Source organism: Athene cunicularia (genome assembly GCF_003259725.1).
Source record: "Athene cunicularia isolate RWA chromosome 3 unlocalized genomic scaffold, athCun1 chr3_part1, whole genome shotgun sequence".
NCBI lineage: Eukaryota > Metazoa > Chordata > Aves > Strigiformes > Strigidae > Athene > Athene cunicularia.
Genome location: NW_020799097.1, coordinates 75,541,261 through 75,555,861, shown reverse-complemented (window position 1 = coordinate 75,555,861; position 14,601 = coordinate 75,541,261). Strand labels below are relative to the sequence as shown.

The window sequence follows — 14,601 nt, the reverse complement described above, 5'->3', positions numbered from 1 at the left end:
CTCTACTTTTGTTGGTAGACCTGAATGTCAAAGACAGTCATTTCAGACACTCCATTTTGCACTCTTTGGTATGAATGCCTCTCATTATTTTGACACAGATAATGGTTGTTTGTATTTCCTCAAGGGAACTACAGTAACTGTAGTAAAAACATTCAGGAGACATCTAGTAGTTAGACTATCCTCCATGAACATACCAAAACACTTATGCAGAAAGCACTGATAGAACAGTAGTAAAGTCTGCTGATAGAAATTTTCCAGTCATTAAATTCCACATCTAACTTTAATTTGTAGACCAATAAATGCAATTCCTAGCATGAACGTGATCATAAATAGATATTACTGTCTTGGTGCGAGATAAGGAAGATTATCACAATTCTGTTTTCTAGGGATCTAGATGGATAAAGGAGGGGGGTTGCACAGTGCAGTCAGACAGCACAGAAAGTGAGTCTGTGCACACACAAGCCAGGCCTACAGGGCACAGATGTGCTTGCCTTGGCACCCAGAGTAAGAGCAAAGATGTCAAGGGCTGCTTTACCTCCTCCAGTGGCACACGCTGAATAGCATCTCTACGTTCCATGAACTACCAAGATTAAAGCTAGCTCAGATATGAGTATACGCCACCACTTTGTTGAGACTCATCACTGAAGGTATCTTTGAACGCTAATTATGCCAAATTTTTCTCCCTTCCTGGAAGAGTGCAGGAGAGGAAGCATACCTGAACACTCGTATTTAGCTTCCTCTCCACTATCCTACCAGACTCCTAAAGACACATTTAATCTTATCTGTTGTACACTCACTTCTGAAGCAAACCATTTTTATTTAAACAGTGTAAAGTAAAAGGACTTTTTCACAATGAATACCTTAGTAAAGAAATTATAAACTATCATCACATAAATATCAATTAAAACATTAAACCACCATAATCTAGTTAGTTCTTCTCCAGTGTGTTTCTCACTAGATTCACACTAGGTCAGGTGGCAGATTTATTATCTTCCATTTTCTAAAGGAACCTCCCCCTCAGACCAGTATGTCAGCTTTACTATATAGTACTTCTCTTCCTTATTTGCTCTAAACAATTGTAAGTGTACAATTAACATCAAAATCACTTGGTCATCTTTAAGAAATTTATAGAACCAGTGCATCCACAAATCTAATTCAAAGTGTGAATTGCATGTTTACAGTATGCAACGCATACTTGCTTCATTCACAGTTACAAACAACAGCATATGCAATAAGAAACCGTTAAGCAAAAAATACCCTAATTAGATGACCATGAAAATTTTAGCCTCTTCAACAATTAACATCTCTTATAACACTGCTAAAAGCATTAATGAAAATTGAAGTGTGAAAAATGTACATTCTTTATTCTGCTGTTTAGATACAGAATAAAATTTAACTTTTCAGAAAATAAAACTATAGCTACAGCTTTGAGAGCTGTCAGTTTGCTTTTGAGGATAAAGTACATGCACTTTTTCCAGTTACTTTATTGCACATAATGTACAGTCATAAATGGTGTTTTATTTACATGTGTTTTGGCAATGTCCATGCTTGTTTTTCCCCTCAGAATACATTATTTTGCACAAACAAAACCTTAAGTGTTTCACACAAACTGCCGTAATACAAGTCAAAGCATATATGTATATATGTTGTTTTGTTGTTGCTGTTTTTTCAGTTAATTCTTCTAAGAGTTAATCTTTGCCTTGGGAGTGAGGTTCCTCCCAGTTAGTCTGTTGTCAAAGACAGACGTCCGAACTGCTGGCACCAATGAATTAGCACTGCAACCCTCTGTGCCTAACCCCCACCTCCTACGCAGAACCATACCACCTGCAATTAGTGCGCAGGCACATAGAAGGAAAAGCACTGTACTTTCGTTAACCAGTTTGATTCAACATTGATTACCATGTGTAATGTTATGGCTCATGTGTTATTTGGACAGTATCCCATTAATAGTGTTTTAGAAAAATATATCAAATATATTAAAAACAAAATAAAAATTCTAATAACAATTATGTACTTTCAACCCTAGGAATGTGTTACTCAGATTCCATTCTGTACAATGTGCTACTTATGATGACTTCTATTTTTACTCAGATACAAAGATTTAAGTTTCGTATACTCCTAAGTATGTTTCCCCCAAGTTAAAGTAATTTCTTAATGGATGGCAACACACATCAATATTTCCCTGCATTTTCAGGGCAGAAAACTTTTAGTGGACCATCTGGGAATAAACCACTCGTTACATGCAGATTTTGGAGTTACTTTTAAAAGACATGTTCAAATAAAATATTGTCAGTATATACTGAACATATGTTCATAAAAACATTTGAAAGGTGTCCCTGAAGACTCTTCACAAAATCATTCTGGATTGATAAAATGCACAAAAAAACATACTTGGAGAAACCAAATTTGTTGTACTTCAGTACAACAGTTTACTTCTAATAAGTGAATAGCATTGATCAGATTTTACTTTGAAATGCTCTAAAAAAAAAAAAAAAAAAAAAAAAAAGCCTAAAATAAATCTCACTTTATTGCATGGAACAGCAACTCTCTAATTGACCTGAAGGTATGATCTTTCAATAATTAGGATAATTTAACCCCAGAATAATAACAACAAAGAAAACCTAGCTTCAGTGATACAGCAATACTGATGTTAATTCTCAAATTCAGTTCTAAAAAGAGCCTGTTTCTTTCCTATAAGCAGGCAAAGTATAAAATAGTTAAATTTTCAGACAGGCACTTCAGTAAACTGAGAAATGTATTTGGTGGAAGACAATTAGTATAAAACTTTGATTTTGAAGTTGTCCCTTTTTTGCTGTTCTTCAGCTTTAGAGTACTTCAAAACACAGCAACTTTCACTACTGCATATAATGAAGAATGAGATGAAAATGCACTGTGGGCAAAATAGAACAGTAGTTCATATATAACAAAAATACAAAATAATAAAAATATAACAGAAAAGCAGTAGTTCTGGGAATACAAGTATTTTTCAATATAAAATACTAACCTTTTGTCCCATCTGAATAGTTTCACCTAAACTGGAGAGAGTACTTCACCAAGTTTACATGTGTCTTCTGAAAATTATTTAGGAATACAAATCATTGGCTCTGAAATGACACTTGGGCCATTATCCAAACAAAAGGTACTGATGTTATCTGTTGTAAACATCTAATTTTTTAATCATCTGGCTGTGGCTTTTAGGATAGCAACATATTAACGATCTGTTAAATTAAAAAAATATTTCTGTACAAGTGAAACTATTCTAAATGCACTGATATTTCAGCTGTACCTATACATTCTTGTAAAACAAAGAGCTGCGTGCCATTAGAAAACTAACAAACATCTTCATCAGAGACAGACTATATTTCTCTCCATAAAATATACATTTTAATTACTACCAATACTGTGAGAACTTTTAAAAGTTTTATATTGCATGGATTTCAAGATACGTAGTTTCAAACATCATAAATTAAAGAAGGCATTTGAACAGATGCAAAGACTCCTCATCTGAACTTTTACTATCTACAGGAAATAATTGGGCTTTCACAAAAACTGTTGATATCTGAAGAGCTATCTACATTGAGGATCTCCCTCGACATTAGCTGTAATTACTGTCCACTTAAGATTACAAATCTAGGAGGACGACTTGGGATATGTAAAGTAGCCTCAGACAGCAGAAGTTTTAAGGAAGAGAAACATTTCTGTAAAAATATTTGCATAGATGTACATTCAAAACAGCATTTTCACCATTTCAATTCCCTGCATTCATGTTGCTACAGTCATCCACAGGGATAAAGATCACATAAAGGCAGCCCTGGAATTTGAAATGGCTGTTGCTTGGTATGTAACTTTAATGAAAGGTGTATTTTTGTACTTTCTGCAGTCATTAGGATATGATCCAGTTTGACCTTTGGCTTACAGAAATTGTACTCCCAAAAAAAAAAAAAAAAAAAAAAAAAAAGAGTTACTTAAAAATAGTGTGGCATGATTAAAATAAGGCACTTTTGGCAAGGAAAACCCCCAGATTTTGTATTTTGATGTACAGTAATTCTATCTAGAAGCATTTTGTGCTTAGAAACATCACATGATGCAACAGTGAATCAGGTGCCCAAACCAACAAATCACAAATTACTATGAGATTAACTGCAACCTCTGAATGGTTCAACAAAGAATCAAACTGGTTTCTGTACATCGTCACAATTTTCCAATACGCTGGCATCTTTGCTCTTTTGCTGTGAGCTGACAGTAATTATTTTAGAGAAAGAGAAAGTGTGGAATTAGTAATGCAGATGCTGAAAGGCAAGTGGCAAGACTCTACAAGAAGAATGCCTCAAAAAATGCTACTTTGTTCCCATTTCTACTGGCACCTATTCCTCAAGGTAAAAGGCCAGAATGACCAAAGCCAACTTAATATAGTAGTGTGCAGAATGTCAGCCGACAAACAACATAAAAACAAGTCACATTGTGTTATCTGTGGTCACGTTCTTCAGGGTTAGTCCAGTAACTCAAGACTTTACATTCTTCCGTCTTTATTTGTTTATTTTAATTAAACATGTAATGGTTAATAAACAGACATAGTCCAGAGTTAGTAGGTTGGTATTATAACATTTATTAAAATAATGCTATGGGTTAATAGAAACAGCAAAGAACCAAAGAATTAAAATGCAAGCTATGTAAAAACCCAACTAAAACCCAAATATGTCTAATGTATTCATCCAGTAGCTAACTAAAAGCCCAAGAAAGACAACACTCCCAATATAATAAAGTACTGCAAAACAATTGGCAATTTTTCAGTTATCAAAATTGTGGGTTTTGCATTTTGTATCCTTTTTTCTCAATCAGGAAAAAAATTCTTTTGAATGTTATATAACATACATATAAAACAAGATAGAAAAATACATTATAAACTTGTAACAATGGCTGTAAATACATTATCTTACATGTTTCTCATAGGCAATAGGTTGGTTATGGTACATACATAGCATGAAACTACTAAGATAATAAAGAATAGACAAATACATGTCATCTGTACGGTTACATACAAGCGACACTCCCATCTACCCACTCTAAAAAAATTACATAATACTGTCAGAAAGAAGTCTTAAAACTACTTATTTTAATAAAGAAAAAGTCATTAAAGAATGATAATACTGAGAACCAAGGCATTCAGAGATTTCAAAAGTCATGCTTTTTTTTTTAAGTTGATCCAAAATTTTGTCAACTAAGTTTTCAGAAGTTTGTTCAGAGCAAACATTACTTTCACATGTCACACATCTATTTCATACACTTCCCCTCCCCCCCAGTAAAAGACCTTTGCTAAACATCTAAAATGTCCAGGTTTTATCATACTTGAGATGACACTGGATCAAATACTGGTATTGTTTTAACAAATCTTTCTTCAAATGTTCGAGTGTCGCAAGTTTATTCAACCAACCAACCAAAATAAAATCAAAATGGCACAGCATATACTGTAAGTAAAATCAACGCAACTGTATGTGTAACAGGAAGACAAAGCCGGTGGCACAATAAACAAAAAGCTAGCTGAATACGAAAGGATGAATGTCTATTGCATAGTAAATAAACATAATTATTTCCAGGTGAGACAAGATGTTAGATGAGGTCACCATGCAGGTGCTTAAAAATGTAAGCCCTCTTAGCTTACTATTGACCTTTCATTTGGAAGCTGTGACGATTTGCAGGAGGAGAATAAGTTGACAAGAGGGGAATAAAGTTATCACCTGATATTTGCCAAGTTTAGTACTGAGCCCCACACAATGTAATATTTAATGTTTTCAGAATTAAATCCTGTGCGTTCAACAGCTTCAGCTCTTGCAATTGCCCAACTATATGCATCTCATGTGGAAATAAGAGTTAAAAATAAAGTACAGCTGGACTTCATACAATTAGCTGATGTCCCTCTCCTGCTTATCTTACAAAGAAAACTCAGCAGGCAGATCTAACAATAATCAAAGAAGAGCTGAAAAATAAGTGACTTGCACGCTGTTTGCCACTGCAGGAGCTGCTTGTGAAAACTGGGGACATGCTCAGACTAGAACTGAAAACTAGCTAAGCACTTTGAATTTCATTATCCACAGAACATCTGTTTTCTGGGTGACACCAAAGCATACTATATTTGATAGGTATTTATTCCAACCAAAATCAAAACTCCTCTCCATCCCTGAACAAAACCGACATACTTCCAGCTCTACAAACATCTGTCAGCTAATAGTCTCATTTAGCATGAGACAGTCTGTATCACAGAACCCTTTGGTTTACATTGCACAAGTATGGCATTTGCTATGATTTAAGAAGTAGAGTGGCTGAAATAACAACGGGCTGGTCTGACAAAAACTTAGCAAATATTTTATGTAATGAGATTTTGGCAAAGTCACATCACACTAGTATGGCAAAAATCAGGTAATTAATATGGTCAACTCATCATTTGTCTTTCCTCACAGCTTCTTTCACATACTGGGCGACTGAGTGGCATGCAGTAACTTGTCTGAGGGAGAAGCTGATTATACAAGACATTTGACTAAATGACCATGAAGAAAATAAGGCACTTCCTTTTCTTTAGACTTATTCCAATACTTAAAAAATAAAAAAAGAAAGACTAAAAGGCTCTTTTGGTCTTTTGTTTCTTGACAACCACCAGAAAAAATCATTTAATGAAATAAAGGGTTTCTTTGTTCTTTTTTTCTTTTTTTATAACACTTGAAAGTATAAAATGCTACATTTCCAAAAATATATTTTTTTTTCTGCACCAGCACCCTTGTATAGTAAAAGTATCTACTTTTTTGTTCATTTTGTTTCAATGCACTACACTTTATCTACAATTTCATTACATGTATACAGCAAATAGGCAAGCATGGCTTTTACATCCTTAATGAATTTTTTTCTATACAGGGAGTTTTAAAAAAAATATTTGAACAGTTTGCCCAGTAATGTGACACATAATGCATGTACCTTGTTCTCATGTAATCTTCTGAGGAGATTAAAATATGGTTAAAATAATTTAAACTCAGATTTGCTTTAATAGTGTTGCTGTTTTGTTCTCTGCATTAACATAGTTCTGAAAAGTCATTGTAATCTGCATTTCATGGCACACTTTCCTTTAAAACGTCCAATTTGGCAGGCAATAGAAAAAAGGCTGCAACGTCTGCCCTTTGAGGGCACCGGTAGTGACTAAACAGCATATCAAATTTTGAATACTTTTTGGAATCCCTTCCCCAATGATATCCCTGACCAAAGGTTCATGCATGATGCATCATCACACAGTACATTCAGAGAGAGCTTTGACTTTTTTTTTTTTTTTTTTTTTTTTTTTTTTTTTTTTTTTTTTTTTTTTTTTTTTTTTTTTTTGAGAAGAAAAATATTCCTAGAAGTCTCTCACAGTAACTGCCTCTGTCATCGGGTAGTTAAGGGACATCTGTCTCCATCTCGTGCGAGGCCTCCTTACCGTTCGCTTGGGGCAGGACACTAGAGGATGATCAGTGCGGAGGGATGAGTTGGACCTTATTGCTTTACTACTATTCAGTGCAGGTTCTAGAACCACTTTCACCCAAACAGGAGAACAACAAAAAGCGGAGTTGGAGGACAACAATTTCTTTGTCTGTTTTGTTAGATGGTAAGACGAACGGACAAGTGCCCCAGCTCGCTGCACTGAAGACAGGCAAGCAAAGGCGTTTACCAGTTAACTGATCAGCAGGCAGGCATGGTCAGGTCATCATTGGGTGAAGAGTTCAGAGGTCAGAAGGTCATAGGTTAGTTGCCGGTGGCGGCTGGGTGGTTAGAAACAAAAAAAAAACAAAACAAAAAAAAGAAAGAAAAGATAGAGAAGAGATTAGTTCCAGCTAGTGACGGCTTAATGACAACATGAAAACTAATCACAACTAATAAAAAAAACAAGCATGTTTAATTCTGACATACTGATCGACACCATCTACAGAATGCATTAAAATCATGACAGCCCTCCATCATGATTTGGACACGTGAAGGAGAAGCCCGCTCCCACAAAACCGGTTAACAGGAGAAATAGAGATAAAATACGACTAATGACTAATGGTTAGTAGCAGTCGATGAAGGAAATTGGAAAACAAAAAACGATGAACAGTTTTGGAACTGGGCAGAAGATTTCTGGAACAACAGTCAGTGCACAGCATCAGTATCTGACTGCTATTAAGCATTAGTACCTCCCCAGGTGCAAGCATTAAAGCAACTATTAATGATGGATGTGATTATTAATAACTGGTTGTTAAAAGAATGGAGTCATCTAAGGAATTCTGGACTTAGAGAAACAATTTGGTTCAACAAACTATGGGCCAAACAAAGGGTTTTTGTTCAATAAATTTTTTATTGCCTTTCATTTATTCTATTTACAAACAACATGGAATTTCTTGGCCTCATGATACAAAGCAATACTAAACTGTAGTCTAGCAACGTAGGCATCATCGTGGGAACCAGGAAAACGCTCAGCCTGCTACTTTAGCCAGCATTTTCCCATTCAAAATACTATTTTACACATATAGGACACTTATAAAATGCACTTGCATGTAAACACTGTAAAAGTCCTGCCATTTTAAAGTCTATACTTAAAAAGCTCTAAGTACATCAAAAAATAGAGAAAATATCTAATTGATACTAATAAGGCATTTTAAAACTACAAACAGCTCTCTTTATTCATTTTCAAAGCTAATACTCTGCAAATACAATAAAATCTGACATTTCATATACATTCCTGCTTTATATTTTTATATTTTAAAAGAAGCCACCTGTAAATACTATTTTCTTTTGCAAAACAAAAAACCAAAACAAAACAAAAAAATCAAACCCAAAAACACAAACAAATTACAGTAAAACATAAAAAAGTTCTCAAGTGGAAAGTTATCATTCCCAATGTTCTTGAGCTGTTCCTTCTTTTAATCATTCTCTCACATTCTCCTTCACCAAACTTGGTCCACTTAACAGTAGTATGATTTTTTTTTTAATATAATTTTTAAGACTCATTCAACAGCTTAATTATAGCTAATAAATTCTGAGGTTGATAAAGTTTTTGTACTGTTGCCACTTTGACTAAGGCAGAGGAGATGAAAGTGAGAAAGGTATTCAGTGCAAAATCAGATTTGTGCCATTACATAAAATGAAGTCCAGTAGGTGTAATATTCACAGATAGCATTGATTTAGCAATCTTTCTCATGGGCTGATTTACTTTCACATAATAAAAATGGCCTATCATTTAGGATACAGTTCATAACTCTATGAAAAATTACTACTGTAACGTAAATGAGACCACATACTCCCTGATTTTTTTCAGAATCATGCTAAGTGGGATTTCTTTACATTAAACCAGCTGTTTCAAAAATAAGCAAAAATAAAAATAAATATTTTATGTGGCACAATCTCACCACTTTACAGGTATACTAGAAACAGACTCTTAAAGCATTTTGATACTGATTACAATTCTGATTAAATGGTATTAAAATTTATATATAAATTATGTGACAGTTGGTTTGGATAAAACATTCAAGAAAATTCTCAGCATTAATATTTCTTGTGGAGCAAGCTACCTTTTAAAAATACCAGTACACCTGTGATACATCCTCTGCCAAGTCTCTGGCCTTCTACAGTACACACAGGTTTGTCAACTGTGCAACACCATTTACAGTTTATTACAATTAAATCAGTCAGTCTCTCTGTTATATGCATCAAATTCATTTGTATTATTTATAAACTGGGGGTTTATTCTGAGTTAAAATGAGCTATATTTTTCAACCCTTCACCAATTCTAAATGCTTAGTTGTAAGAGTAAAACATTTACACATTTGGGGATTCTTGCTTTAAATGCAGTGCTTACCTCTAAAAAAACCCTATGCAAAGAATAAAAACCTACTTAAAAAGTGAATGCAGTAGTACTACAAAGTAATCTGAAAGTTGATTTATAATTTTAAAAAAACTTTAGACCCAATGAATGCGAATATTGATTTAGTGACATTTAACTATATGAAAAAAAAAGTTTCCACATTGAAAAAAAAAGTATTTCGGTTTGCTGACATTGTTTTTCATGGCTATAGGTATAGAATTATATTGGTGACAGAATAACCAAATGGGTGAATATGGTAAATACTGATAGTATTTTAATTGTACAGTGTAACTTTAGCACATGAAAAGAAACTATTCTATTGCTGAACAAAGTTCTCTTCAAAACCTTTCGTGAAACTGTTAAATCTGTGCAGTGATAATCTAGGATTTCAAATTCAAAATACAACGAAGTACAGTTGTAAAATTAACTTTAAGTTTCTTAATACACATTGGGATTATTTAGATAAGACTTTAAAATAACATTCTTCTGAAGTATCAGCATGGTTTTCATGCAAAGGAGAGGTATGCATGACTTATTCCACAGGAGATAAGCCATGTGTATTTATTTAGCTACTTAAGACAGTGGGCTTCCAATATTGCTAGACATGGACACTGCATTAACAGAAAATGGCTGTATTTTAAGAGAAGGTGAAATTATACAAATAATTAATTTCAATTACTTACAAGTGACCCAGATGAAACATCTAGGTCCTTCACAAAGTATTTAAAATCTAGATTGAGTAAACACTACAATAACGAACTTCAACTACAAACTGGTATTTCCCTCCCCTATGCTTTATCATTATATTTATTAGTTGTCTCAGACAGATATCTAATTGAACAAAAAGGTAGTCTCACGTCTCACCTCTCACCTGAAACTACCATTGCAGATCATGAAAGCAAAAACTGCTTTTGTAACATCAGGTCAAACTTTCGAAGACAATGAAATCCTTATCATCCAATTAATTACTCTTGACAAGAGATAGTTTTACATCTTTTTTTTTTTTCTTTTTTTTCTTCTATTTCCTTTTTTCCCCCACTTTTTTTTTTTTTTTTTTTTGTAACCATGGGCTATGACCTTATTCTGATTATACCCTGTTGTCCACTGAAGAGTTCTCAAGAAATAAGAACAAGCCAATGGGCTGTAAATAGTGTGTGGTGGTACAAAAGAAGCAGCAGTCTTCTAGAAAACTTAAGTAGTGTCTTTACACTATGTACACTATGCTTTACATTTTCTGTAAAGCGTAAGATCATATGAAAGATAGAATTATTACACATATATATAGCAAATATCCAGGAGGGCCCTTTTTACCGTATTGACTGAAATCTGTTTTGTTTCTTGCAGTTAATATATGGAAGGTTGTGAGAAGTGAAGTGTAGTCAATGTTAAAAGATGTCAGATCTGTCACCTGAATTTGGCTTTTGAATATTACAGTATCATGGAAGCCTGCACAACACTGGTTTTGATGAGAGTGGAATAATAATACTTGGCACATAACGCTTTGCATCCTCAAAGCCCTGTACAAAACAAGAACCCCCACAACACCCCTGTGAGGTAGGGAAGTATTATTATTCTTATTTTACAGATGGGAAAACATACACAGAGAGATTAAATGACTTGCCGAAACCCACAGTGAGTCAGCAGCAGGGATGGGATAAGAATTCAGCCCACACACTGCTTCCTAGCCAATGTCAATAAACCGAAAATATCACTTTTCTCAATAAGCTTAAATACTTCATTCAGGGGTCCAAAGGCATTACACTTGAGGAGCAGGAGAAAAATGAAGATTTAATTTCCATTCAAGGCTTAAAGAGAGATGCCCAAATATTGGATGTCATCTCACCAACAGAACTTCAAAAGTTGCTTCTCCTTCAGGTTACACATTTTAGCAGCAAAAGGCAAATACCAAGAAATAGATTTTGGCAAAAAAAACCCAAAACACCCTCCCTTCCCCCACCCTTAGTAAGTCAACCTCAAACAACTTTTGAAGTATTATCTTCACAGCCCTTACCTTTCTGAATTCAGTCAGGTATCTGAGAACATGCATCCTCCTCATAATATACAGTACAGTGGCTCAAAAGTTTATTGGAAAAAAAGGAATCTAAATCTTCAGATTTCTCCAGACACAGACAGGAGGCATTTATTCCTTTACTTCTTTCTCATTAAGCAACCATCCATTCATTTTATTTTGCAACACCAGTCTGATATTTCCACACCAATTAAAAGAACAAACTGGGGGGAGAGGGGAGGAACACAACCGAATTAATCATTGCAGCACTGAATTCATAGTGTTTCCTGATGCAGATGGATTTTTAAATACTTTTTAAAAGGGAATCAGTTATAGAATTTATATTAAATATATCACAAAGTTTATATATTTAATTGAGCTGGGAAAGCCAAGTTCACAAAATGTTTTTAAAAACACAAGCATTCCCACAGCTTTAAAATATTAACTATTCATATTTTCGTGAAAAATAATAAATGGGTCAAAACAGGGTATTTGGTTAACCAGCTGTGGTGTTGCAAATCTCATGTACACTCAAAGCACTTCTTACAAACAAGAACTGCAGAACTAAACTAACCTCGGTCTGCGGTCACAATCCTTTGGTAAGGATGGACACGCATATCGTGCCTTCGAACTTTAGTAGCCACCGCACCTAGTTAAATTGCAATTACCAAGACAAAGTTAGAAAACATTCAAAGAAAACATTAACAGCAGGTTTATCAAAATGGATTTAAATGATCATTAACTACAAAAGTTCATTTTAAGAAAAGCAACAAGTTAAGGCACAGTAGTTTCAAATCTTAATCTTAAAAAGAAGTTTATCTGTGCAGATTAATATTGCATTTATTTTAAACATCCTGGCCTTAACCTGTTTAATCCATTCATTTACAATCCCAAAATTACAGTATTTCATGAAATCTATTAGACCCAAGCACATTTAAGCTTTACTAGTCACATATTCACTGAAGTGCCTTTCTTGCAGCAGGACTATTTTAAATAATGCCATCTTTTAATACTGACAATTATTTGCTAACCTTAAGATCACTTCCAGTTCTACCACAAAAAAAAAAAAGTTTTAAAGCAATTCTTCAAGCCTACAGATTGTGATTTTAAAATTTAAGTCAATAAGTATGAACTGCAATGAATTAGGTGATTAGTAAAGCAAACACTATATAGAACACTTAGCAGTCAGTATACCACTATACACTCATAAATTACAGCTACTCTGTAATAATAGGAGCTAATCCAAATTAATAGCACTATTTTATTTTAAATCTATGTGCAAAAAAGTGCAAGTAAGTCACTGACTGCTAGGCCAAGCTTTTTTCAAGGCTGCTGAAACTAAGCATTTGTTAAAATTCAGATCTGATGAAGGATCAGTTAAGACCGTTCTTGAATTCTTAGCCTTTCGTTGGGAAAGCCATACCTGAAGATAAAAGGAAGGGAATTAAAGTTAGTCACCAACTAAAATTTGATCCCAACATCAATATCCCCAATAATACTAATAGGGATGCATTTATCCCATTTTTAACAGAATTATTTTAAGACATCTTAAAGGTCCACCACAAAAATGGACAAAATATAGAGTACTATTAATGACAACTAGTGTACTGCAAAATAAAACTCAATGAAAAACTGACTTAATTCAATTAACTCTATACAATTGCTCAGATAATAGAGCAGATGTATTAAGAGTTATTGATTCTATGCCACCTAAGTGGGAGTGTGGGTTTCTTGCCCCCCCCCCTTCCTTTCCATCCTCTTTTCCTTTTTTAAATAACATTACTTGGTGAAATTCGTTTTGAGCAATACACCTGTGCTCTCACAGCTAAGCCCAAAGTATGCAATGGTTACAGATGCCATTTTAGGACTAATTTTCCCCTCCTCTCTCTTTACAGAAAATCCTGCAAGCAATCAAAGTTCCCTGCATTGTATTAATGTATTTCTTTACTTGCTATTAGCTGAATGCAGGAGAGGGGTTTGCCACTAACCAGCAACTGACAGCTTCTTTGATGATGCCTGTAACTGTGATTTTACCCCAGGACATATTTTAAGTGGACTGGCAGATTGGAGGTGGAGTAACTGGGAAGAATATTTACATGTTTGTGGAAAATTAATAAATGATGACATTATCACATGCTCAGGAGCTTTGGCTATGGGGTAACGGACAACAACCATAAGCTGCTCAAAGACAGACCTACTGCATATTTTTGTCCTACTAAAATTTTTATTATTGATTCACTAATCCTCAAAGGCAGAAGTCTGAAATATATTTTCTTTTTTACTGCTCAAACATGGGAACACGCACACATGCAGATAACTCAAAAGTATTTGTCATGTAAGTGAAGCACTGATTTTTTTTGCAATACATTCCACAAAATACTGACTTTGAACTGTATTGTCCAGTGTTTATTAGAGATGTTTAGAATTTGTGTAAATCAGTAACTGCCACCGAACAAATTAAGATCAAAGTCCTATAAAATCAACATTATGCAGCACCAAGGTCATATGCAATTCAGAACAAGCTGAAGAGAAAAGATTATTTAGATTCTGTAAGGGGTAGCGAAGGATGAAACTACTGAAACTGCTTTTTCCATATTGACCAGTTAACTTGTCATGGCTGCTTTATATTTCTTGCCTTCACAGAGCAAGTCAATGGTCTTAAATATTAGGAATGATGGATATAAATAGAAACCATCAGTAAAGTTGCTAATTGTATCACCCTTTAGTTATTAACTGA

General features: G+C 34.3%; 1 protein-coding gene across 1 annotated transcript in view; it reads right to left on the bottom strand.

Moving 5' to 3' along the window:
* Positions 1–7,589: 7,589 nt before the first annotated feature.
* The window catches only part of QKI (QKI, KH domain containing RNA binding), a 123,158-nt gene continuing 116,146 nt past the window's right edge, over positions 7,590–14,601 (bottom strand). The window contains exons 7-8 of the mRNA XM_026845707.1: positions 12,439–12,513; positions 7,590–7,778 (exon numbers count right to left, since the gene is read on the bottom strand). Of these exons, the coding sequence (XP_026701508.1) occupies positions 7,762–7,778; positions 12,439–12,513 (92 nt within the window). The 3' untranslated portion in view covers positions 7,590–7,761. The remainder of the gene's footprint in view (positions 7,779–12,438; positions 12,514–14,601) is intronic.